Source organism: Mirounga angustirostris, unplaced genomic scaffold (assembly GCF_029215605.1).
Source record: "Mirounga angustirostris isolate CCGP_5_RB_7025 unplaced genomic scaffold, mMirAng1.0.hap1 SCAF_4, whole genome shotgun sequence".
In the NCBI taxonomy this organism is placed as follows: domain Eukaryota; kingdom Metazoa; phylum Chordata; class Mammalia; order Carnivora; family Phocidae; genus Mirounga; species Mirounga angustirostris.
The window spans coordinates 152,052,364-152,078,974 of NW_026991712.1; the positions used below are offsets into that span (position 1 = coordinate 152,052,364).

Sequence of the window (26,611 nt, forward strand, 5' to 3'; positions counted from 1 at the left end):
TATTCAGGTCACATGGGAAGCAGAAACACGGGGTCTTTCTGTTGCCCTCAGGCTGTCCAGCGGTGTCTCTGTGAGCATCCCGTACCTGTGGTTCTTCTCTAGAATCTGTGCACCTACATGCAAAATGTATTTGAGTCTATGTTTACTCTGCTGGCACCCATGTCAGTTGGTTCTTTTCTTCATGCTGGGTTCTTGGGACATGGAACTACCTCCTTATGAGAATTATTTACATTGACTTGGACGGGGAATTTGTTTGAACTGAGGGTACAGTGATATTTAATAACATTTACAAATCTGTCGCACAAGGAGCAGAACCAGTGCCTGCCCTTTGGTCACTGGGAATGAGACAGAGCCGGATTCAGCTACAACTCGGGAGAAAGGGGGCAGATTTTCAGAAAAGACGTGCAGGAGGTTTGCTATTCATGCTCTCAGGGTCTTTCTTTAACACGTTTGTTTTATAAGCATTTAAATGTGCTAGGAACCTGCGATGCTGAGGTCACTCAGCATTTTTGTCCCCTCTCAAGGAGCTCATTCTAATGAGGGAAGATAAAAGGTACTGGCACAAAATAGGAGACAGAGACCACCTGTGCTTGAGGAGTGCAGGTGATTGGGAAAGGCTTCACAAAGGAGGTGACATTGGAGCTGGTCTTCAGGGGAAGTTGATGTCAGCATGTGCTGTGGGAGGAAGAACTTCCCAGAAAGAGGGCAGAAGCATAAAGGCTTGGGATCTGATAAAGCATGCTACCTTGGGAAATGTCAAATAGTTTAATGTGTCTGGCATGTACTATGTCCAGGAAGGTGGTAAGAAAGATGAGACTGGTGGGGTACTTGAGGGTCACCTTCATTTAGATGGTGGAGGACGTTGGCCATGGTACTACTTGAAATTATTTTGCCAACACAGTTTGGAGCTTCATGGAATTTCATTAAATATGGCCAACTCTGCATGATCCATCTTGTGAATTATCAGAAGTCTTGCTACACATTACTTCCCCTTGACCACCATAGGAATGTATTCTTAAGATAAAAACTCATTTAAGATCAGTCCAAAGAAATCATAATCACGAAGGTAAATCTTCTGGAACGACTCAGTGTGGCACCTCTTTTTTCCCACAAGTGTGTGGGGCAACGCCAGACCAACATCTGCATCAGGAAACTCGTGGTCCTATCTGGCTATGACCACATATATATCACTGGCTTACGGGAACTTAATCTGACCTGTGCATTTGGATCAGGGAGATGTGTGTTAATGGGGTTCGCCTGTACAACATTATCCCCAAATCATGATGAAATAATTTGCGGGTTTTGGTTTATCGACTTCATCATTAGTGTAGCTGATCTGAAGTGCGAGTACAGTGCTTTTTAAAAAATAATATGTAAGACTTTCTGATCATAAAGTAATACCTACTTATTGTGGAAAATAGTTAAATTTAAATATATGACTGTAAAACACAAAGGAAAACAAAATCACTCACCACTACTATGAAACAACATTTTGGTACATTTATTTTGTTTTTTCTTACAGCTTGAGTTCATTTAAATGAATTTTTTTTCTTAAATACAACATTTAATTAAGTCTGCCACCTCCAACAAGCATTCCTCTATGAGAACACTTTTCTCACTATAACATAATTACTCACTTACACATTTTTAATACTCCTGGATGGGACCCTAAAGGTTTCCAGGCCAGGGAAGGTGTTACTCATTTAGTAACCTAATTTTGGCACAGGTATCCAAAACCTAGACTCAATTTCTGATAACATTATCTACAACTGCAAGGAATCTAGGTGTTTTGTCCGGTCTGTTCCTCTCTCTGCAACTAGTGCCTAGCAGAGTGTGGCATATAGTGCTTACCCAAACAATGTTCGGTTGCTTGAATACAAGAATGAATTACTGGATAGCTGGATGAATGCGGATTTCTATTTATTATTATTCTTCACCAAAAATTTGAGTCGCTACCAAGTGCCAGGCCCGGGGCTGAGAATTGAGATATAAGTAGCCATACTTGATATAAAAGCCCACCCCCTCGGGGGCATCAGTGTGAGAGTGCTGGCCCCCTCTGATGCGGGATGTGGTTCCTGTGAGCAGAGCCCAGTCAGCCCCTTTTTAGTTGTTCGTGGCTTGTCTGGGGGCACCCAAGCCCCTCCAGGCTTTCTTCTGCCTATGATACTGGGGGCAGAGCAAAGACTGGTATTCCACGGAGTCCCATTCCTGAACTCAAGGTGCTCCAAAATGCCCAGCTAATCCTGGGGTTGCCTCCTTTAGAGCACCCCTCCACTCCCTGCTTCGTTCCAACTAGTCCCAGCTCAAAGAAAGGCATGTGATGGAGAGGTGCTTCAGTGGAGGAAGACTACAGGGCAGAGGGGCGTCCCCCTGCTCCCTCCGGCTGAGAGCTGCCCTCGACTAACCCTCCACCCCCCCAACCCCCAGCCAGCTGGTCCGACTGGAAATCCCAGATAAGCCCCAGTTCTGGTCAGAACTAGTTTGGCAGCTCTGGGGGAACGTTTCTGGCTGACTGACCCTCCCCTTAGCAGGAGCTGGTAGTTTTGCAAAAAAAGAAGAAGAAAAAAAAAAGATACGCGAACTAAAGGAGCTAAGAGGAGTGGCTACAATTATTTGAAACACTCCAAAATTCTGCTCGCTTGCAAGTGCAAGTTTACGGATCCCAACAAGATTGCCCCCCACCCCCGGCCCTGCGTTCTTTCTCTCACACTCTTCTCTTCTTTGCAATGCAGTTTTGTTGCGATTCAATTTGTTTTGCAGCGCGATTGTTGAAACAGTATAATACTCCCCGCACGCAGCGCGACTTTTAGTCAATGCATTTTTCCTTCTCCCGCAATGCTATTGTTATTATTATTATTGCAATTCAATCTCCCTGCCCTTTCCTCTCCCTACGCGAATCGCGCTCCGGCTGTGATTGCTCGGGTCTGACTTTGCGAGTGGCGGTGCGCTTCCAAACCCCCCTCACCCGCCCCCCGCCCCCCTTCCCCCCCCTTTTCCGCGCCCAGGCGAGAGCAGCCGATTGGCAGAGCGGTGCTTTCAGGAACAATAACAGTGGGGGGAGCCCGGGTCCCGGGGAGCCGCCCCCCGCCCCCCGGCCCGGCCGCGCGGCTCGCGCCCCCCGCCGGGTCCCCACCTCCGCGCCCGCCCCGCGGGCTGACCGGCCCGACCGGGGCCCGCCCCCGGCGCCCACCATGTACGCCTTTGTGCGGTTCCTGGAGGACAACGTCTGCTACGCGCTGCCAGTGTCGTGCGTGCGCGACTTCAGCCCCCGCTCGCGGCTGGATTTTGACAACCAGAAGGTGTACGCCGTGTACCGGGTCCCGGAGGAGCTGGGCGCCGGGCCCGAGAGCCCCCCGCGCGCCCCCCGCGACTGGGGCGCGCTGCTGCTCCACAAGGCCCAGATCCTGGCGCTGGCAGGTGAGCGAGCGGGCCGGGAGGGACGGCGGGACCCCGCGCGGGGGCAGGGACCCGGGGCGGAGGGGGCCGGGGGGAGCCTCTGCCCGCTCCGGCCTCCTCCTCCCACCCCCGAGGCTTTTCTTCTGGGGATGGGGTGTCTCGAAAAGGCCAGACCAGTTAAAAACACCGGATGGTCCCCTTTGTCTTCCCCGCCTCCCCGACACTCCCGCGCTGTCAGTCTGTCTCCATCGCTCTTTATCTGTCTGTCGTCCTCTTTCTGTCTGTTCTCCTGGCCCCATCACTTTTCTTTTCTCGCCCCGCCTTTGCACTCTTATTTCTCTGTCTCTCACCTCCTCTTTGGTCCTTACCCTCTCTGCTCCTTCTGTCTCCTTAAGTTTCTCTGTCTCTCTTCCTTTAAGGCCCTTGGTGCCTCCTGGACCTGAGGAGGCAAGGTGGATATTGTCAGACTCTTCGAGGTGTGAGTCCCTCTTCACAGAAGGAAGCTCTGACATCCTTGTCCCATCCGGGTCATCACTGGACAGGATGAGGAGGCCTTAATCACTGGGTGCCACTCTCCTGCCCCTTCCTGGCTAGGTGGCAGAGATAAAGAGGTAGTGGCACTCAGCATCCCTCAGCCTCCACACCCCTTTTGAATCTCCCAGAAGGCTCTGTGAGTGAGAGCTGAGGGCAAGGAAAGAGTTTCCGGTCAGAATAAGACCAGACCTCCCATTCCTGCTTTCTCAGGGCCCTGACAAATAGGCGAGGCAGGTGGTCTCATCCCCATTTTGTCAGATGAGGACACTGAGGTTCAGCTGGTGATAGGACAAGAAACCAGCCCTTCAGCCTCCTACGCCAAGTTCTTTCTGCTACATTGAGGCACCCTTTCCTTTGTAAAGAGAAGCCAGTGGACCCTCTTTCCCAGCTAGTAGTAGGGGACATGGGTACAGACGTAAGAGGAAGAAGAAAGTATCACTTCCGTTTTGGGGAGCAGCCTTTTAGCTGCTGCTGAGGGGTGGGGGTACCCCAGAGTGGGCAGAGACAGCCAGCCTGCTCTCTGCTTGGAAGGGAAGACCAGGGTTAGGAGCTGAATGAAGATGGTGTAGTTTTAAGACCTTTCCCAATTTTTCCAGCTTCCTTTGCTTTCTCACATTTAGCCTGAAAGATGAAGCCAGCATGTTACCGTATTTCAATGTGGCAGATAGAGAAACTGGCTTGAAACCAAGAAGTGACCTGCCTAGGATCCCGTGGCAAATGAGCAGTGGATTAGAGCTCTGGCCCATGACTGTAGTTCCTTTCCAGCACCTCCTGTGGCCTCTGGAAAGTGGGTTTGCACTTGAGGAGTGGAAGAAGAACTAAAAACCCACCGGCACCGCAGGGTCTTTTTGTCAGACAGCATCCTCACCACCCCTCTGACAAGCCCTAGGGTACAGTGGGGTAGACCCGTTCACAATACCTGGTGACAGCTGAGTCCAGAAAAACAGAATGAGGAGAAGTATGTAGAAAAGGGAAACCTGTGGAGCTGATGAGGTTTTATTTTGTTTGCTTGCTTTTAATTACCTGGGGGAGGGGACTAGGTGATTATTCCCCAAGGGTATAGGCCTGAGGAAGTTGTAACTAGGTTGTAACCTCAGCTTGGCTTGGGCTAGAAGAAAAGAAAGTGTGCTTCTTGATGATTGTATTATACTCCTAGATCTGGAAGGGCCTCAGGAGAGGGGAAGCCATGTATGTCAGAAGGAGTCAGTGGTATGTATGTGACTTGGTGTGTAATGACTGTTTTCCTCTCTTAGAGATTGTTCATTCATCCATTTATTCATTCAGCAAACACAAACACTGCTTGGCTCTTCAAGCACTACAGAGAGGCTGTGAGGCGGAGGCAGCCCTCGCTGACTCTGATTTTTAAGATTGATGGAAGTCCTCATAAGTAAGACATGGAGTTCTTGGTCTGAGAACCATGGATCTTGAATCTACAGACTAGTCATCCTACGAGTTGGAATGTTGATAAATCTCTGGGGTTATTAAAAACAACAACACAAAAAGATCTAGGCAACATCTGGGAATTGGCAGAGCAGATCCAGAGAAGAACCATGGCGCCAGTTTGAGTAAAGTGAGTTGAAAAACGCTCTCCCCCACCTCTTCACTTCTTTTTTGGGAGTAGACAGGGAAGAAAAAAGAAAAAACAACAAAACCCAACTTGAGGTTGGCTAGACCACATTTCGAATTCCAATCAGCTGGTTAATTTTTAAATTGGAGCTGCAGCTCTGGCTGGAAGGGCCAGGGTGGGTTTGGGGATTCATTTACCCTGCGAGAACTCTCCTGTGTGGCTTGAAACTCCATCCTGACTTGAATGTGGCGGCACTGAATTGCTCGCAGTGACTTCCTCTTAAAGAGCTAGTCTTCTGGCATCTCCCAGCTGTAAATACCACTGTGTTGTGGCACCACATGGGAGGAGGTGAGCTCTCCAGGGGGAGGCAGACACGGCTTTGTGTTTGTGAATTAGCCACGAGTAGCTGCTCCCTCTCTGGCACCAACAGCAGGGGCTCAAGGGGCAGTTTTCGGGCTGCTCCCGGGCTGTGGGCGAGAAGTGTGTTACTTGACTGAGTATTTGCCCAGGCCCACCCAGAGCTGTGTTCAAGTGTACCTCTTTTTGAATCCAGCAAATGTCAGAGCGAGCTGCTGAGGGACGTTGCATTTTTCCAGCTTGTGCTGGCTGATGCCGTGGTTTCATGCGTGTCAGACCCTATGGTATCGCCCTTCTCTCAACAAATGGCGATTTCAGTCCAAGGGAAAAAGAAACAAACCCACCTTTATTGATAGGTTTGCTGTGTGCCTGTGCATTGTCCCTGCTGGTCCTCCCTGAGACTCTGTTGGTAGAGATCGCTGTTGATATTATTTCCGTTGTATAGATGAGGACACTGAGGCTCAGAGTCTGGCCTGGGGCAGAGCTAGCCTCAGAACACAGGCCCTGCTTGGCACTCGCCTTTGTAAAGTAGCTGATTTTCCCATCAGCCACACAGCATGCATGCAAGGAGTGAAAGCAAAGGGGAGAAATGACCATGAAGCTTGGAGCTCAAGGCAAGTGTGCAAGCCAGTGGACAGTTTTCATTCCTGAGTTTTCAAGCCCATTCTGCTCTTCCTCTTCCTGTCTTACCAGCATCCGTCCTACAGAGCACACACACCTTGCCCTCTCAGCCTTCAGTTGCCATCTTACTGAGGAAATCTCCAAGGAGCTCCCACCCCCCATAGAGGAACCACATAGCTCAAGACTTGGTTTACCTTCGGTCTCTCCTTGCTCATTCTCCTTTATTTGCCAAGCACGATCTGAAAATGAGAGCTACCCATGTGGACAGCTCACCGTTATCTAACTGCAGTCCGGCCTGCTACTGGGGCTCTTGGTATTGAATTTGGTGGTTTCTACGGGGCAAACACTGGCTCTCTAGGCTCAGAGTCTTACAATACCATGTCATTCTACCCAAGCATCTGTGCTATGTTATTATTATTGGGGCGTGCTAAATTCCTTTTGTTGTCAAATGCCCCCTTACTACTTCCTACATGCCAGGCCCAATGCTGTCGTAAGCGAAGGCACCAGTGCACCAGGACATCGGAGGTACTGGCTTTGAAATGACAGCACGACCCAGGGCAGACGAGCTCACTTTTGAGGCCCTGCAAAGCCTAGGTTTTTGTCAGGGGCAGAGTGATGAAGAAGAAAGGGGCATCTTCCTCAGGGAATATGTAGTCTTAGGACTAGAGTCCTAAGTCTGGAGGTAGAAGCCGGGCACTGGTGGGGGAGGGGCAGAGGTGGGGGCAGAGAAAGGGCCGATTCTAGCTGGGCTGCACAGATTCTCTTCTAAGTCTTTCCTTTCCGGCTCTACTACTACTGCCTGCATCCGGGCCTGTGGCAGCTTTTATTTGTCTAAACCAGTGCAGGGATCCCCTAATTGCTCACCCTGTCTCCAGCCTCTTTGTGAAGTTGCTGTCAGAATAATCTAAAAGACAGTCTTGGGTCAATTCACCTCTCTCCTTAGAACCTTCTGTAGCTCCCTGCTGCCTACTGAATTAAACTTCAGCTTCTCTGCCTGACATTTGTAGTGGCCTCAGCCCCACCTTACTTCTCCAGCTTCACCCACCATTCCCACTTTCCCTAGACCTGTGGTATTTCATGCCATCTTGAGAACACACCCGCAGACACTCTTTTGAACCAACCAAGATGGATTAATCATTGTCTGACTTGGGGCCTCTGCCCATGCCTTCCAGTGGGGAAAGCTAACATGTTACATATTTGTGGTCCAGCAAGCTAGAGGGGACAAAATACACTGGGAGCCCCCCCTGCCTCAAGGGTGTTCCCTGTCCTACCCTCTGCCCCCAGAGGGACTCTTCCTCCTCAGAGCTCTCCCTTTGCTCTGCTTGTCCCTTGCTTATGGATCTTAGCATTTTGTGTTTTGCTTCGGTTAGTCACGAATGTGCCTGTCTTCCTTAGCAGCCAGTGATCTCCTCCAGGACAGGGCCCTGCCTTCCTTGTCTCTGCATCCACAGTGCCCAGCATATGGTCCACACCAGCCAGCCCATGCTGAACTCATGAACTTTGGGAAGACAGGTGCATTTATTCTGTTTGGGGAGCGGAAGTAGGGAAGGACAGGAACCTCTGTAGCAGCAGCTTGTTTTTCAGAGCAGAAACCTGCAATGGGATTTTGAGGTTTCATTCAACGTTGTTCATCTGGAAAAAGTCAACATTCTTTATCACTCCCTTGACTAGAAAAACCCCACACTTGGGGGAAATAGCTTCCAAAGCCACGTTCTTCTTGCTTTGGTAATTTTAGCTCATTCAGGGCTCAGGTCCCAGCTTGGCATTGTCGGTCCAAATAGATCACTTGCTCCAGAAATGCTTTGGAACTTCTACAAAGTTAGCAGCGAAGCAGGGGACTAGCCGATTTCATATGCAAAGATTGTTGCATGTCATCAGTGGGAGACTGCCAACAAAAGGATTTTTTTTTTTTTAAAGCGAGTGAAAACTTTTAATTTAGGTTTTGACATGTTCTGCTAATACACATTGGAGCAAAGATTGGAACTTGCCTGCTGTCATCTGTTGCAGATTCCACTGAAATGTTAACCATTGAAGGCTCAGTCTGATGTGATTTGTCTTATTCAAGAACCACATATTCGTTACAACGAAATGGTATGTGCTACAGAGTACTTCAGAGTTCTGGTTCACAGGATGAAAGAAAAAATTGCCCTAGGCAAGCTGAGGTCATACTCTTTTGTGTGGTGTTCTGTTATTCAAGAACACACTAGTTTTTATTTTTAAAAACACACCAGAAAAGTGGAGTTCATGTTTAGATCTTTGACTCCAAGATTAATTCTCTTTCCACTGTGCCTACCTGCTTTGTCTTATAAGCTCCTTCAAGAGAGATGTGTGTACTCATTTTAAAATGCTTACCAGGAGGGCGCCTGGGTGGCTCAGTTGGTTAAGCGACTGCCTTCGGCTCAGGTCATGATCCTGGAGTCCCTGGATCGAGTCCCGCATCGGGCTCCCTGCTCGGCGGGGAGTCTGCTTCTCCCTCTGACCCTCCCCCCTCTCATGTGCTCTTTCTCATTCTCTCTGTCTCAAATAAATAAATAAAATCTTTAAAAAAAAAAAAAATGCTTACCAGGAAAGGGTAAATGCCCTGAGGAGGTGTTCTCCGATTTATTTAAGTTTCATGGGTATTGAGTTATACGAGGTGGGCAGCCATATGCTGGAGGGAAATGCAGGAGGAATGGGCATTGTTTTTTGCTTTCTAGCACTCATTTACTAAATATTTATGAAATACTCACAAGGTTCCAGGTTCAGTGCTAGGAATTTCTGTGTACTCTGTCTACATCCCCATGAGGTAGGGCTACTTGTTTGACCTGGGAGAAGTGAGCTATTCAAAGAGCTGTCGAGCAGGAACTGTAGGTGCCAGGCAATGGGCTTGTGGAGAAGTGTGGGTCAGTTCATTCCGAAAGCGTGACACCTAAACTAAGGTGGCAGTGGTCGTGGTGGGTCTGAGATGGACTAAGAAAGGAGAATCCATGGAATTTGGCAACTGCCTGGTTGTGGTGATAATGATGTGGTGATCTAGCCCCTCCTCCCTCCATGGGGAGCGCTAGAAGAGCAGTTGGTTGGAAGAGGAGATGATGAGTTTAGCTTGAGACAAATTGAATCTTAGGGGCCCATGGGACATCTGGGTGGATGCTCCAGGGGAGCAGTTAGGCACGTGGTCAAGGTTCAGGACAGCACTCTGAAATTGGGCTGAAGATCCCAATGTGGAAGTCATTAGCCGCAGGACTGGTGAGGTCACAGCGGGAGAGGGTGCAGAGTAAAGAATCATGCAAGGCAGAACTGTTCAGAACATCAGCTTTTAAGGGCACAGCTGAAGAGGAAGAGCCCAGAAAAGGTGACTGGGATGAACAGCCAGAGATGGATGGAGAATCGAGTGATAACCAGGGCAGATGGGTGTCTGGAAAATCAAGCTAAGAGAGAGGTCTTTGGATCCCAGATCTAGGCCTGTTTTTGTTTCTCTTAACTACATACAACTACTTCTTCCTCTGAGCTTTTGGTTAGACATACAATAGGGCAGCTAAATATACTTGCAAGTGAAGAAAAGATTTGCATGGGATGATATTTTGGTGGTTTTCAGTGTCTGAGTTTTGCCCTCAGTAGAGGAAGGATCAGGCCTGTTCTTTGGGGTCCAGAAAGCAGAGTTGGATACAAAGAGTGGAATTCATGGGGGTTGATGGGAGCAGAGAGAGCAGATGAACAATTGAAAGGGCTTCCAGCATCGTGATGAGCTCCTGATCACTGGAGTTGGCAAGCATGTCAAGAATATTCTGGAATGGAATCCTGCCCTATGGGAGAATTTGGTTAGGTGACCTCTAGGTCACTTCCTTAAATATTAAGGAGGAAGTGTTAGAGAACTGAAAGAAGATGGGCTTTGAAGTCAGACAGTCTGGGTTCCAACGGTAACTCTGCTACTAAGAAGCGATGTGACTTGGGGCGATTAACTTACCTCTCTGAGTCTCAGGTGCTCACGTGTAACGTAGGAATAGTAATCGGCTGCCTGCCCACTGTGTTACTCAGCACGGGAATACGGAAGAGTATCTGGCACATAGTAGGTATTCGCTAAACAAAGGCAGCTGTTAAGGACTGTGGTGGCTAGGAGTTCCTGGCAAGAGAACAGCTTGCTTAGTTGTGCATACCACCATTCGTGGAAAGGAGTGATTTAGAGGAGCAAGCACATGTAAGAAGCAGATGAGTTTAAAATTTAACTTGTGTGTTTTAAATCCTCCTGGGGCTTGGCTTCAGCATGAAAGGGTAGTGATCCCCCAGTATGTTTTGCCCCTTTGTGACCCTATGCTGGGGCCATTTCTTACCCCGACAAATGAGCCAGCAGGATGAAGTTCCTGGTTTTGTTCATGCCCAGCCCTGTGCCAAGGCCAGCGAGGCAGCGGGAGTGAGAGCAAGGAAACCTCCTGAAACCTGGTTAACAGTTTCTTCGCCTCTTTTTTGAATGGCGTCAATAGGACATTTCTTCTCATGTGCCCACCAGGAGGGATTAGGTCATCTACTCTTACCCTGCCCTGCACAGAAGAGAAAGAGACCTAGAATTCCCTCTGACTGGCCCACGGTCACAGAGCTGGAAGGACCTGGTGAGGTTTTCTTGTCCAGTCCCTGTGTTTTACAGAGAAGAAAACCAAGAGGAAGAGGAACTGACCGCCAGAGAGTCCGTTACAGAGCCAGGCCTCGAACCAGTGTCTCCTGATTTCTTTCTGCTATACCACAGCAGGCCCTCTGTGTTGTCTTGACTGCATATAATCCTTGAAACTTGAGAATTTTGTCTGCCTTGGATTTTATAAAAACAAACACTATAGGCTAGAGAACACAACGTGCATGTCTTCTCTGTGGCATGCCTGTTTTTAATGCAAACCTCAGGATTTTTGTACATATGAAAAACTTTAAACTTGCATGTAGATATTTTTAAAATAAGACAAACCTTTGTACACATTTTATGTTTAGCTTCTCAGAATTTCATCTTGGCTAACAAACCCACACCACATTAAACTCTCTGCTATTGGATCCTTTTAATGATCCAGCATAGTTTAATGCAAAATGGGATTCAAGACAATCCGTCTCCCATTTTTCCTGTATACTACAGATTCTTCAGGGTTTCCTTCACTTTTGAAGACAGACTTGCGTTGCATTTTCTGTCCAACCGCCTGTTTTCTAAAACGCTATTTGCTTATTACTTTGCCTCCATTAATGGGATGTTTCTCTCTCTCTCTCTCTCTCTCTCCCCCCCCCTCAGGTTAATAACAGATACCAGGTTCTTCTATATTTCTGAAGAGTAGCTTCTACCATATTTTATAGCTTTGAATAAGGACTCTGGGGATTATTTAGAGCTTGGTGGACTTGATAAGCTTTTCGTTCAAGAGTCTGCCATCCAGTCATACTTGTATAGGGCTCAGCTCAATTTGGGAATTTATCACAGCATTCTTCTGGGTGTAGGCAAGGTCTTAGGAGAAAGGCAGGCACTTTGGAAGTTATATTGACACACTCATCATTTTATATGTGCCTTTTAGTTCAGTTGAGGAAGTTTTAGCAACTTGGTCGTTCTTCTCTTGTTCCTATAAGATGATTACATGACAGGAACAGGGCCTGAGTGTCATGCAGACCTGATTTGAAATGCTGTCTCCGCTATGTAATAGCTTTGGATCTTAGGCAAGCCAACTCACTTCTTTGAGCCTCAATTGCTGCTTCAGTGGAATCATTATGGAGATTAAATATATTGATGTCAGTAAAGAATTTGGCGTGGGCCCTGGCACATGGTAGGTGCTTACTGAGTATTTGTTGCATGGATGGATGCAATTAGCTGATATCACAGCAGCTGGAAAGGAGGAGGAAATAGTTGATGTCCAAATCCTTGGTGGTTTTCTTCGCCCTGGAAACCAGAGAATTAGGAAGTCAGAATCAGTAAAGGTTGTCTCTTCAGAGGCTACATATTTATTTACATGAGAACTGATTATTTAGTCTTAAGCTTGGAACAATTGCAAAGGCAGGTTGACTAAAGAGTTTTCCTCATCCATCTGAGTCCACCGCTAGTTTCTTACATGGTTTCCTGGAATTCCAAGCCAGAAGCACACTCCAGAGCTACATTAAAATGCTACATGAAGTTATTTGCTGTCTTAGATGATCCACACCACGGTTCACCTTCATTAATGTGACCAGTCAAGAGTCATAGCTTCTTGTCACCCTGTGTTCAGTCTCCTCCTCACACCTCATCCATCTTGCTTGCCACTGCCACATCAATCTTCCCTAAACATCTCTTTCATTGCGTCTCCATCTGTGTCAGATACCTGCGGTGGTTCTCTTTGCCATGGGATAAAAGTCAAGCACGGAACCCGCAGGGACAGCCTCGGGGCGGCTATTCATTGAACACCTATGACAAGCAAGGCTCTGTTCTTGGTGTTTTACATGCACCATCTTTTGGAAAACAGTTTAGCATTTCTACGATACATACGGACAAGGAAACTGAGACCCAGACAGGTTAAGTAGCTTGCCCAAGTTCCCAAAGTTAGTACGTGGAAGAGCCAGCATTCCAAACAAGGACCACCTCATTTAAAGGACTGCGCTGCTTTTATTAGATCCTGGGCCTCCCTCTCCCAACCATCTCTTTCACTTTTGATGATGACACTGGTTGTTCATTAATCTTCTGTGGACTAGATGTAGATGTGAAGTGTCACCTTCAATCAGGATTAGGGTCAGGAAGGCCTGGAGACCAGACGTTTGCCCCCACGTAAGCCAGCATCTCTCAGGAAGTTAAACCTTGCATTCTGGTTGGGGTTCTTGGTATATACTGGGTTATAAGGGTCCAAAAGACAAGGAACACTTAGCATTGTGTTCAGCTCAAAACAGAGCGCAGTAGATGTGCACTGACTGCAGAAAAGGATGAATGGAGGCCCCAGGTCTTCTTGAGCCCTTATCCCTGGAGCACCAGTCAAGGTGGAGACTGATGCACATTATGATAGAACCAAAAAGTAGTTAGCTCTCAGAGGAGCCTCAAGATCCCCCCTGGCCAAGTGTCCAGATCAGGAGGCATGGGATTGGAGGGATTATCTGCTTCTGCTCCTTTCTGGAACTCACGCTTGTCATTTCAGACCTTCCTGCACTATTGAGCCTACCTTTTCAAAGAATTCATCCAAGCCCTGAGGCCCGGCTACAACCTGTTTCTGTTATGTCTGGCGATGGTCACTGCTTTCTGGGGACTTCCTGAGGAGAGAGGCATCTGGCAGGAGAGTGGGAGTAAAGTGGTCTTCTGCTTTGATCTTTGGACTGGGGAATTTGGATGTTTTCATCTATAGCCATCATTCATTCATTCAGCATTTATGCTGGTTCTGCCGTGTTGCAGGACTGTGCTTAGAGGATAAATGTGGGCTTAGGAGGTAGAGAGACCTAGATCAAATTCTGGCTCTGTACTTTCCCATCTGGGTGGCTTTGGGCCTTCTTGGAGTCTCATTTCTTTTTTAGTGGGGAAAAAAAAATGTGGCTAATAATACTTAATTTCAGGGTTGTTGTGAAGTGTAGTAGTATAAGCAAAGAGCCTTATGGTGGTACCTGATAGGTCGTAGACATTCTACAAGTGGTAGCCTGTTTTTTAGTTGAAGTATAATAGCATAAAATTCACTATTTGAACCATTTTGAAGTATGTACAAATCAGTGGTTCTTAGTATATTCAGTGTTCTGCAACCATCTTCACTCTCCAATTCCAGAACATTTTCATCACACACACACACACACACACACAAAATCCCTGTGACCCACTAAGCAGTCACTTCTCATTGCCTCTTCGCCTGATGCCCCTGGCACACATTAATCTACTTCCTTTCTATGGATTTGCCTATTTTGGCATTTCACACACATGGAATCAGACAACACATGGACTTTGTGTTTGCCTTTTTTCACTTAGCATAATGTTTTCAGAATTCATCATATTGTAGCATCTATCATACCTCATTTCTTTTTACGGCTGCGTAATATTCCATTGCATGAATATACCACATTTTTTTATCCATTCATCAACTGATAAACAATTGAGTTATTTCCACCTTTTACCTATTATGAAGAGTGTTGCTATGAACATTCATGCACAAGTTTTTGGTAGGTATGTTTTCATTTCTCTTGGGTGTATACCCGGAAGTGGAATGCTGGGTCATGTGATAATTTTATATTTAACATTTGAGGATTGTTAACCTGTTTTCCACAGTGGCTGCCCCATATTACATGCCCACCAGGGATGAATGAGGGTTCCAGTTTCTCCACATCCTCCCAACACTTGTGGCATTTCTTCTCTGTTCCTTTCTTTTTTTGATTATAGCCATCTTTGTATGAAGTGGTATCTCATCATGTGTTTGATTTGCATTTCCCTAGTGACTGATGATTGTGAGCATCTTTTCATTTGCTTATTGGTATAGCCTCTTTTTTATTATTCTTCCATTAAACATTTTTGTTTGAGGAGTCCCTATTGTATGGCCAGGCCTAGGATATGGGCCCTGCCCTGAGGTTACTCACACTCCAGTGGGGAAGGTAGACCTCAAACCAGATGACTGCAACATAGTAAGAAAAGAAGCTACAGAGAGGTATGTACATTGTGTATTGCGGCCTTTGAGGAAGAAGGAGGAGATGAGTGGAGGCTGAGTGGAGTTTGTCAAGCAGACAAGAAAGGAGTTCTGGAATGTTACATGGAAGAGAATGGAGCCTTGGGTATAGCTGGTGGGGGTGGGGCCTCCTGGTATCAGGTAGGGAGTGGAGCACTGCAGGCAGGCAGCTGGGCAGGTCTCCACCTGAAAAAAGCAAGCCGACAGCAGGCTCTGAGCCAGCAGCAAGCTCTACTGAGCTTTGCCATCCACTATACATACAGGGCTCTTTTGCTTTCAAGGTACATTTACTTAGCTGATTTGATCCCACTTGAGGTACACATTATATCTCCATTTCTGCAGAAAAAGAAAAATGACACTCACTGACATCGCAAGCTTGCCTGACTTCTTACCCCACCATGTGGCAGGACTGGACTTGGAATCTGGGTTGCCTGACTCCTAGTTTTTTCCACACCTGTTGGCCGGACCTCAGTTCCTCTTACCTTGGCATTCAAGGCCATTTATTTTCTAAGCCCCAACTGCCTTAACTTCCTTCCTTGCCTCTTTTTCCTGCCTGTAACTGAACCATGTTTTTATAACCATTCCAGTCTAAATAGTTTCCCAACCTTCCTTTTTTAGCTTCTAGTCTTTGTCCCTTTTGTGTGTTCCAGATTCTTACCATCCTTAGATGGCTTTCCTTTTATAAGCACTGACTGCCTGAGTACCATTCATTCCCCTCAAGTACTTAATAGAACCTGACACAGAATTGGTCATCTTCACAGCATCCTGGCAGAGTGATTGAGGCACAGATGAGGAAGGAGGATCAGAGAAATAAAGTAACTTACCCAAGATCACTCAGTAAATAAGGAGTCTAGCTCAAATGCCATCTCCTCTCAAAAGCCTGCCATGGTTGCACTGACCAAAGTGATCTCCCTTGCCCCTGAGATCCTATAGCAGTTGCTTCCCCCTTACTCAGACTCACTATTTGAGATCTTGGATCATTGTTTTCATTGGTTTTTATCTTGTGCCCCCACATCTGGGAGCTCATGCTCCGTGTTCTGGGGCCCAGGCTAGAAGCTGTAAGTGTAAATTCTCAGTAAATGTTACACTGAGGCATGGGAGGAAATGCTCTGGATGCTGGTTACAGGGTCTGGGTTCTCATACTATTCATGTTTTGACACCAACTTCTGTGACCTTGCACAACTAGTGAGCCCTCCAGAATGAGCACCCTGCCTGTGCTTCTCTTCCTGCATCCCTGAGCCTGGTCGTTGAGTGGATGGATGAGGGGGCTTCATCTGGAGCCTCAGTCTCCTCACCTGCATTTTGAAAGGGTTGAACGAGATGATCTGAGGATTGTTTTCCGTGCAAATATTACCTAGTTTTGTGCGTCTGAATGGTTGCCTCTCTCCAATCAACATGCTCCTGAGCTCCAGAGTTTCAGCTCAGGGAGGCAGAGCCTAGCTTGTCGTTTCTAGTTGGGTGTCTACATCTCAAACCTTTGCCCTTGAATTTGTCAAACTGACAACTAGCTCAGGAGCTTTGCCCCAACACATTCAGAAGTCCTAACCCCACCTTCTCATCCTCTGTTTTGGGATAACTTCATTTGAAGCCCTTTCTTTAGCTTTTGTATTTTAGCAGCTTTTTGACTTGGAGTCTACAATGATTTGTAGGAAGAAGAAGCTGCTGCTCTTTCAGGAAGACCACAGTCCCTGCTGTTGTTCAGGCCCAACTCACTGGATGTATTTTATAGGCACAAAGAGAACAAAAACAGGCCTTTCTTGTGAAAACAGAACCTGAGGATTGCTCCTCCAGTAAGTGGGAAAGGCTGTTTTCACCTCTGGTCAGGAGAGGGTTGTTAACAAAGACTAGTCGTTTTTCCTGGGTACTCTACGCCCTTCTTAAGTCATGCCTTTATTTTTTAAAATTGTATCTTTATTCACCTTCTGTTTAAGGAAGTAAAAATGATACCGAGCACGTTGATGGTGTCAGTCTTAATGCTGTGTTCGTTGAGAGCCTAATGTATATCGGGCACTGTGCAGTGAGTTATGTGCATTAGTGCTGCCGTCCGCCCAGCTCCGTCACAGAGCAGACACCAGAGCTCCGTGAGACCGAGGCCTCGCACCTCCCTCCTTGCCCTGCCACGCAAGAGCTGAGGTTCCCACTGAGGTCTCTCTGGCACCAGAGTCCCACCCCTCTCCAACAGGGGCTCCCTTCCTAAGACTGTTTGGGAAGATGTGGCATTTGACTACATTCGAGAATAGTTGTGTGCTTATAAGCTTCCTTCTCAGCTTTACTAACAAGTTGTGAAAAGAGAAGCCTGGCTTGGGGGAAGTGTAAGAGCATGTTTAACACACACACATATGCATGCACACACACACACATTCACACATAAAGACCCTCAGAGACTGTGTTTAACCAGCTACCTGGCCACGTGCCACATCCAGCATTGGGCAACATGCTAGAAAGTGCATTTGGGATATAGCAGTGGGGACCTTTGAGGAATCAAAGAAACAGTAATTCCCAGAGTCTCAGTTCAAGCCCAGAACACAAGACCCCAACCTATTTACCACAAGGGGCCAGTTCCGGGTTCAAGTTTCTACTTTAGAACTCTCCTCTTTGAATTTTTCCTTTTGACATCTACAGTGAAAGACAGATCTGGGAAATAAAGTTTGACATCTGTGCAAGAGAAAAAAACGTTCTCTTTTAGATTGTCTGAAGTTGAGCTCAAAGAATGAGAAAGTGAGGAGAAGTCATCCCTTTGTATTTGTGTAGCACCTTCCAGTTCGTAGTTCATTTCGGTGTGTACGGTTATCACACGTAAGCACTGGGCGAGATGCCAGACTCCTGGCTCTTCCTCAGACTCCCACCTTGGGCAGGCCCCTTCTGTCCTCTGGGTCTGAGTTCCCTCATCTGTAAAGTGAGAGATTGGGCCAGTTGGTCAACAGGGCCTCTCGAACTCTGTCATTCTGTGATCTGGTACCAGTAAAAAGGCAGTAAATGTTACCTGTTAACTCTTCTTCTGTCTTAACCTCAGCCTGTCCTATGTCAGGACTGTGGGGAGGCTCTACCTCCGTAAGAGCCATTGTCCCTTTCATGCTTATTGGCACCTGAGCTGGCAGAAAAACACCACATTTTCCTGGGAATTCACTTGGCTTACTTAGAAAGATCTTGGTTGTTCAGGGATCCATGGGCTAGTTTATACCAAATAGCAATCTAACGGCCACTCCAGTTTCAAGATTCCATAAAAGGCCACCCTTTAAGGTATACTTGGCAAAACCCCTAAGCAAAATCATTGGACATGATTTCAGTGCTTATAGCGTATACTTCTGACCCTAGAGCTTGACCAGCACTGCTGCTTTTAGGAGACCTGCATGCAGGCGGGACAGGTCTTGGGATTTGTTTGCTTCTCCTTTTTAACTGGTCTGGCCTCAGTCGTTCTCTAGCATTTCAGGTTATGGGTATTTTGAGCATTTTGACTCATAATGAATCTTGTTCTCTTGATATGCATTTTAGAAGACAAATCTGACCTTGAAAACAGTGTGATGCAGAAGAAAATAAAAATCCCCAAACTTTCTCTCAATCACGTAGAAGAAGATGGGGAGGTTAAAGATTATGGGGAAGAAGATTTACAGCTTAGACACATCAAGGTAACAAAATCTTTCCCTTTTTTTGGAAGTTCATGGGGGCATTGTCAGAGTCTTGATAGCTAAAGAGTTCCATTCTGGCCTCTTCTCCCCATAGAAATGTCCTCTGGGGATTTTTGTTCAGGTTGGGAGAGTCTTGGGACAACTAGTATGCTTTTGCCTTGCTGGCGAGCTTTCCAGGAGCCCTGACTCATGCTGCGCCACCTCGCACTGCCCGATTGCCCTATGTAGGCAATGGAAAGCAACGTGCTTTTGGCTTTCCTCCCTGGCCTACAGCTCTGAGCTCCAGGAATATGAAACAGCCATTCTTGGGCAGCAGTTCAGAGCCAGTCACTATCAGATTGCCCCAAACAGCTAAGGGTACACTCCATAGGAAGCAGAATGTGCCAGCTTTACACAAAGGAGTTTGTGGACCCTGGATTGGAAGAAAACTTTTACATGAAGTTGCATTTCCTTTGATGTGCTGCCCAGTTGGTCTCCTCCAGCCTTCACTTGTAAACCCGCTGAATATCTTGTTCAACAAGCCAGATGTTTTTTTCTGTACAATCAGTACCCCAAAGAAAGGGAAGAGAAAGAAGGCTGCCTTCTTCATTGACCATGCCTGATATTGGACACAAGGTCAAAGACATCCCCAAGGCATAATCCAAAAGATGCAGCGAGGTTCAGGTGATGGCATTCATTGCACCCGTGCCATGGGCCTCGCCCTGTGCTGGTCCCTGGGGTCACAGACTAGGCCGACATGCTCACTGCCCTTAGCGGTCTCAGAGTGTAGTGATGCAGTGATCTCACGTGATCAGTACGATTTTAGCGGATAAGTTCATCTAAACTAGCAGCACCTTATCCCGATGGATAAAAATGATAGGATAGGATTTTTGTCATGTAACTCCATCTCAGAATCATGTTGTTTTTGTTTTTTTCACTAAACACCCAGAAACTTATCGAGAGGTTAAGGCAGGCTTGACCTGACGCGGTTAATTTGTCTGGAATCCGCTGTCCTCAGTTGTCTGCACCTCCCACAAGTGCCCCAATCAGGAGAGCTCCTGGCCCTCCTGCCTTGAGTGAGGAATTCAGTTGGTCCTGTAACTCCCACTCCCCCTTCAATGGAAGCTTTGTCTTCTTGAGCTGAAATTTCCTCAGGCAGCTGGAACCCCAGCCCCTAGATAGTCCTGGATAATTTTCTTCTCAGTGAACTATGCTCTGTATATCCACTGTCTTGCTGAGCTTCAACTTGGCGAGAGTCCTAGGGGAGGCTGGCTGATGTGGGGGAGGGGCCTCGTGCTGGAAGCCAGGCTCTAGGTTCCTGACCTGCTAGTCTGCAGGCTCACCACGTGACCGCAGGCGCGGTCCTTCCCCTCTCAGAGCCTCAGTGTCCTCACCTGGCAAATGAGGGAGTTAAACTGAAGGAATTTCCAGTGCCAGCATTCTCTGAACTTTTCAGTTAAGTAAACATTTATCAAGCCCCTGCCAAGTGCCAGTTCTGAGTAGGCAGTGGAGAAGCAGAGGAAATAAGACATGGCTCCTGCCCTAGATTAGAACAGATTAGAGTTCTTAGCGTCCTTCCCAATGAAAGCATTCTTGAGGAAAAGGTTACTCTGGTTTTTGTGTTTTGGCGGGGGGGAAGGGGGGGTGTTTTGTTTTGTCTTGGGGTGTTTTGCCTTTTATGTTTTTGTTGTTGAAGAGAGTTGAGTGCTGACTCCCCTGGGATGGTTTGGCCTGGCCTGATTTCTCACAGATTCTCTGCCAATATACATTGAACACCCCCTGTGAGCAAGTCACTGCCTAGGCCCTGTGGGTGGGGTGGGGGCTGGGGAGTTGGGGAGGGTGGGCATGGTAGAATATGCACCCGGGAGGCAGAGCGATGGAATGGAAAAAGCACCGGCCTGGGAAACCAGAGTCCTAGCTCTGCCACCAACTGACCATGTGACCTTAGGCAAGACCCCCTCCCCACCCCGAATCTCCGGTTCCCCATTTGTAAAATGAAAGGCTTTGACTTAAGTGTTCGCACAGGTTTCTCCAAGCACTGATGTTCTGTGGTTCTGTGATTCTAGGATTGTCTGGGGAAATATTGAGCCGCAGTCCAAGAAAGTCCCAGCTGCCCTTGCCTGAACTGATTCTCGTTGTCCTACACAGAGACCCGAGGGGCGGAAGCCGAGCGAAGTGGCGCATAAGAGCATTGAGGCTGTGGTGGCCCGGCTGGAGAAGCAGAACGGCCTGAGCCTGGGCCACAGCACGTGTCCAGAGGAGGTCTTCGTGGAGGCCTCGCCGGGCACGGAGGACATGGACAGTCTGGAGGACGCCGTCGTGCCCCGGGCTCTGTACGAGGAGCTGCTGCGCAACTACCAGCAGCAGCAGGAGGAGATGCGCCACCTCCAGCAGGAGCTGGAGCGGACTCGGAGGCAGCTGGTCCAGCAGGCCAAGAAGCTCAAGGAGTACGGGGCACTCGTGTCGGAAATGAAGGAGCTCCGCGACCTCAACCGGAGGCTCCAGGACGTGTTGCTCCTAAGGCTTGGCAGTGGTGAGTGCCCCAGCAGGCCACCTACCTCTCCACGCGGCGGGGGGGAGGCTTGGTGCAGCTCTTCTCCCAGGAGGGCACAGGGCAGACATGGGCCAGTGCGCCCCCCGAGACTAGGGAAGGGCAGAGGCTTGGCTCGGCAGTCACCCCAAGGTAGAGCCACCCCCCTCCCACAGCGAAGCTGATATGAGCTTCAGAGTGCAGCGGCCTTAGCTCCCTAGACCCCAGTGGGGAACATGGAGAAATGTGGCGCAGAGCCCCAGGGCCACCACTCATTTCTGCACTCATTCAGCAAGAGGCAGTACCAGGGGTTGAAGGAAACCTCTCCAAGGCAGTTTCCGGAACATGAAAAGAACTAGACATGGTCCTTAAAAAGTGTATAACTTTAAGTCAGAAACAATAAATGCCACCGGGGGGTGCGGATAAAATGGGAGAGTTCAGAGTTTGGAGAGGTTGTTTGTAGCCGAGGGAGACTCCCCAGAGGAGGTGGGCCTTGAAGCAGGCCTTGAGGGGCGGGGGTATCTCAAGGCACAGCAGCCACTGAGGGTGGGAAAGCACCCCGAGCCTGCTGAGAAGAGATACTGCGCGTGTAGTTTGAGGACAGTTGGCCAAAGACCTTGAAAACCCGTGCCAGCTGGGGTGTCGGACTTGTTTGGGAGGGAATGAGAAACAGTAAAAAGTTTTGAGCAAGAGGCACATGACCTTAGGAGGATTAACATAAAGATGTAGGAAACTCCTTTGGTTTGCCCGTAGAGGAACTGAAGAGGCTCTTAACACTGCGAGCGGTATTAACAAACCAGGTTTTTAGGTTTTCTTACCTAATGTGGCTTAGAATCAGGAGTCGGGGAATTTGAAAGGCAGCAGCCTTGACAGCAGGGAGAAATGACTGGCTAGCAGAGGGAACAAGAGAGAAACACTCTCTCAGAACACAAGAATCCAGAATTGTAAAAGGCAGAGGCCAGTCCGTATTCTGGAAACCAGTGTAACAGCAGTTCACAGCCTCCACATCCCCAGAGGACAATCATTAATAACCCCATGCCAGTGTTTTTTGCTTAAAAATGGGAGCAATCTAGTCTAGAAACACAAGTTCTATTTCCGAAGTTTGAATCAAATATAATTTTGCACTCAAGAAGGAAGGTTTGTGTTATCAGATAATAGATTTCTATGTAAAGCCTCATTCATTCTGCTTTGATGTTTAGATAAATGTGCTCTTACCCAACCTCACTTATATTCATAGGTGCCTTTTATTTCTTAAAGTGGGTCCCCAAGGCAGTGTCTCGGTAGATCTTCAGAATGGCTCAGGGAGTCAGCTGAGAGACCTTTCCATGCCTTTGTCACAGAGAAAGAAACTGAGGTTGGGACTTACCCAGAGTCACTGGGGAGGCAGAGGCAGAAGTCATGTCAGACCAAGTCCCCTGATATCTAGGTTGGTAATTTCCCCACTTTCCGACTTGGCCTCTGCCTTGGCCCTTCTCCCAGGTCATAGCCTGTAGAGGTGCGAAGTGACAGTAAAGGGTCACAGGTGGTATGCAATCTAAAGAGTTATTAAAATTCTACATCAAGGGGCACCTGGGTGACTCAGTCGTTAAGCGTCTGCCTTCGGCTCAGGTCATGATCCCAGGGTCCTGGGATCGAGCCCCGCATCGGGCTCCCTGCTTGGCGGGAAGCCTGCTTCTCCCTCTCCCATTCCTCCTGCTTGTGTTCCCTTTCTAAAAAAAAAAATAATAATAAAAAAAATAAATAAAATTCTACATCAAAATATAAATCTTAAAAAGAAGCCCTAACCACAAAAATTCACAGAAGCTATGTTGGTCTTGGAGTGGGGGTGGGGGACGGGGAGAGAACTGGAATTTTCAGAAAGAACAAGTGTTTCCTGGTCTTCAGAGGAATAATTTTTATTTTCACTGCACCTTGTATGCTACACCTTTTGTAAACTTCTTGTGGGGAAAAAGCACACGAACAACAAAAACTCTCCACACCACTGTTTTGACTCCTAGGGAAACTGTCTCTTTTGTGTGATCATGAACTGGGCTTAAACTCCAGAAACCACTCCTAGATCTCTGGGGCAATAAGACACTCTGCATTTTGCCTCTTTAGTCTTAAAACAGACTAACTTGACCTCAGCCATAGTTTCAGTGTCTTGAACTTTCCAGGCTCTCCTACCCCACAGGCCTTGAATGCCAGCCTGAGGACCAGTGGTGGGCTCTTCCCTGATCAGTCACCATTGTCTTCATGGTGGACAGGCTGAATAGAAGTCAGCTCAGGCCACAAGTGTGTGTGGAACACCCACGACCATGTGCAGTGCCCTGTGCTCTAGGGGCCGTGGGCATCCTGGAACACCACACTCAACCGTCCCTGACCTGTGAGAGCTTAAATTAGTCCGTGGATTAGCACTTGTTGATTGGAGAATGATAATGTGCCAAGTTCTAAGACAAATCCACAAGGATATAATAGAAGGGTTTCTACCCTGAGGGGAATTTGTATGTTTTCACAGCTATAGTCTAGTCTTCGGAACCAGCCAAACCTGGATTCAACTTCCCTACTTCCCAACTCTGGCTTTGGGAACCTTCTTTCCTTCTTCCCTTTCTTCCTTGCTTCCTTCCTTCCTTCCGTCTTTTCTTCCACAGTTATTCACTGGTGTTCTGCTGTGTGCCAGGCATTTTGCCTGGTGGTGAGAGTTTGATATGTTTAAGATAGAGCCCTTGCCCTCTGCCCTTGAGGAGGTCAAAGTTTGCTGAAGGAGACAGCCACCGACACAACTAGTGACAGCACAGGGCATAAATGTCACCAGAAAGACAAAAGCACAGGGGGCTGTGGGACTGCAGAAGAGGGGCCCCCACACAATTTGGGGGGACTGGGGAAGAAAGGCTTCCTGAAGGAAATGGCACCTAAGCTGGAACCTGGAGGGTGAAGGTTTGTTACTCAGGCATGAGTGAGTGGATGGGAAGAGTGAGGAGCGATCGAGGCAGAGAGCACCTCTCTGACCCTTGGTGTTCTCATCTGTAAAGTGGAAATAATAATACCCCTCATAGCGTGGCACCTGGCATTCTGGTTGCTGCCCGCTTATCGTCAGCTTCTTTTTCACACCATTTAGTGGGAGGGCTAAGGAGGGGCCCAGTTTGGTTTTTAACTCTGTCTCCCCTAGCTAGTAATTGGCTGTATAACCTTGGGTAGGTTAACTAACTTCTCTGTCTGTCAGGGTCTTCTATTATAGAAGTTAAAAGGCTATATATATTATATATGTATACTTATAATATATATATATATATATATATATATATATATATATATAACTTAGCTAACATTGCCGAGGTGCTTTCTGAGCCTAGGAGCCTGGAGAGATACAAAGAAGACTAAGACATTGGAAGTTGAAGTTGGGGTGTGGGTAGTGATGGAGGTAAATATGTAAGCATATCGTTGAAATGCAGTGTAATGAGCCCTGGAAAGGGAGGGGGTGTCTAGCCTAGCCTTTGAAGGTGGAACTCTCTTGATGAGTCTGGGAAGACATCCTCTGCTATAATAGCTCCTCATCTGTACACATCTAGAAACTGGTAACATGGCAAAGAACCAGAAAATGACTAAAACTCTCTTTGTTTCTTGGCTTCATGTGTCCTCTGAGAGCACATCCTGAGCTGTACCAGCCTTGGCCCCCTGGGCCTGACTCAAGCATTGTTCTTAGAGGCCCTTCCTTGCATATTTTCTCCTGTCCACCTTGCCAGGGGACCCAGCTCAATGGCCTTTGTCCCGCTGGGGTGCTGGATCATCTACACCATAACAGGCAGATTCAGAGGCAAGAGAGGCCAACAGGTCGGCAATGCTCAGTTTTAAAAGGTAGGCTCCTTGCCTGGAAGAATCATTGCTGACTCCCCCAGGCATTAGGGTCCTGCAGGTGGTAGATGAGAATAGGCAGAGAACAGGAGCCTGGCCCCTTGAGCCCAATGGGGACCTCAGAGTGGTGAGCAGGCCCTCTATTAGCCAGGAGTTGTAACGGTGCTCCTGGTGGAGGTCAGGGGCCAAAGGAAAGAGGACAGCAGCAAGATGGGATAAGAAGATGTTTCCAAGACGTCCCTGGATGGCTCACTTCTTCATTTATGCCCTTATTAATTCATCTTTCATTCATTCCACAAATATATACAAGCTGGATTTAACAGGAAAGATTCTCTGGAGCATGGAGTCCTGGAGAGGTGAAAGAGCTTACCAGGAAATGGACTGGTGCTGCTGATGAGGAGACAAGCCCAGACAGCGTCACAGGCCCATTCCCAGGGGGTCTCCTGACACCTGGTCCTGTGCACCTCTCTCTGGACCCTCACCTCCAAAGCCTTCTTTAACCCTTGGATTTCACTGTCTGGATATGGAGGTGACTCCTCTACTCCCACTCCCCACAAAGCACATCTTCTCTGTGAAACAGAACTTTCCTTTCTGTGATCGGAGCATGGTAAATAGCCCTCTCTGATGAACAGGAGCCCCACTCTCCCACTGAGGGTCTCTTCTCTCGGGGCCTCTGTGACAACATCAAACTTAAGTGAGGAAGCAAATGGCAAGGATAAAGCCCTGTGAGCATAAAACATATTATGTTTAGTAAATGCCAGTCTCTTTTTCCTTTTGTGCCCTCTTTTGCCCACCCTCTCCCAAGAAGTAAATGCTGAGGATCCAAAAAACATGCGGATATTCCAACTGATAAAGTAGAGATTTATCTGTGCCTATGTTCATTATTTTCATTCATTCAGCAATTATTCACTGAGGACATCCTTTGTGCCAGGACTGCGTTGGGTGCTAAGAACATAGAAACAAATAAGATGGTCCCGTTTTTAAACATTCACAAGCTAGAGCACCAGAGCAGTGTTTATTAAACTGAGGCTTGGCAGACTCAGAATTCCAAGGGCTTCACGGGAAGCACACTGTAGAAAGCCAGTTGCAAGGGGGAGCTTTGGTGTGCGAGAGAGACTCCGGGGTCCCTCTCGCTTTCTCCTAGGCTACATTCCTTGTCCTTAGAGGTCAAAGACAAAAGCTTAGATGTTGTCCTCAGTGTTAGCACCAGTGCCTCTTAGATAGTTAAATTCATTTTGGTGTGAGTCAAGTGATTTTCCTCTAGCTAAAGCTGGCAAGGGCTCTGTGAGGAGTATGGGGAGGAGGACGTAATTGCTGCCTTCGAGATGCACACACAATCCGGTGGGGAGCACAGACCTGCACACAGCATGACACCAGGGAGAACAAAACCAGGGCTGTCACTGCAGGAGGGAGGCATATACTGGTTTTAGATTTGGGGTGTGCTTTGTCAGGGAATGGAGGCAGAAATGATGAATCCTGACCCAAAAGAGGCATAGATAGTGAGCATAATAACAGTAATTCACACGTGCATGACACTTGATGGGTTTGAAAGCACCTTGACATTTTTATGTCATTGGACTATTGTGAT

The 26,611-nt window shown here is 47.6% G+C and overlaps 2 protein-coding genes across 2 annotated transcripts in view; both read left to right on the forward strand.

The window, feature by feature from the left end:
• AGBL4 (AGBL carboxypeptidase 4) overlaps positions 1-26,611 on the forward strand; it is a 1,423,919-nt gene that overhangs the window by 1,182,128 nt on the left and 215,180 nt on the right. The gene's annotated exons all lie outside the window — the stretch shown is intronic.
• Positions 3,016-26,611, forward strand: part of BEND5 (BEN domain containing 5) — a 48,990-nt gene continuing 25,394 nt past the window's right edge. Inside the window, exons 1-3 of the mRNA XM_045897732.3 lie at positions 3,016-3,417; positions 18,553-18,686; positions 20,814-21,198. Coding sequence (XP_045753688.1) covers positions 3,192-3,417; positions 18,553-18,686; positions 20,814-21,198 — 745 coding nt within the window. The 5' untranslated portion in view covers positions 3,016-3,191. The remainder of the gene's footprint in view (positions 3,418-18,552; positions 18,687-20,813; positions 21,199-26,611) is intronic.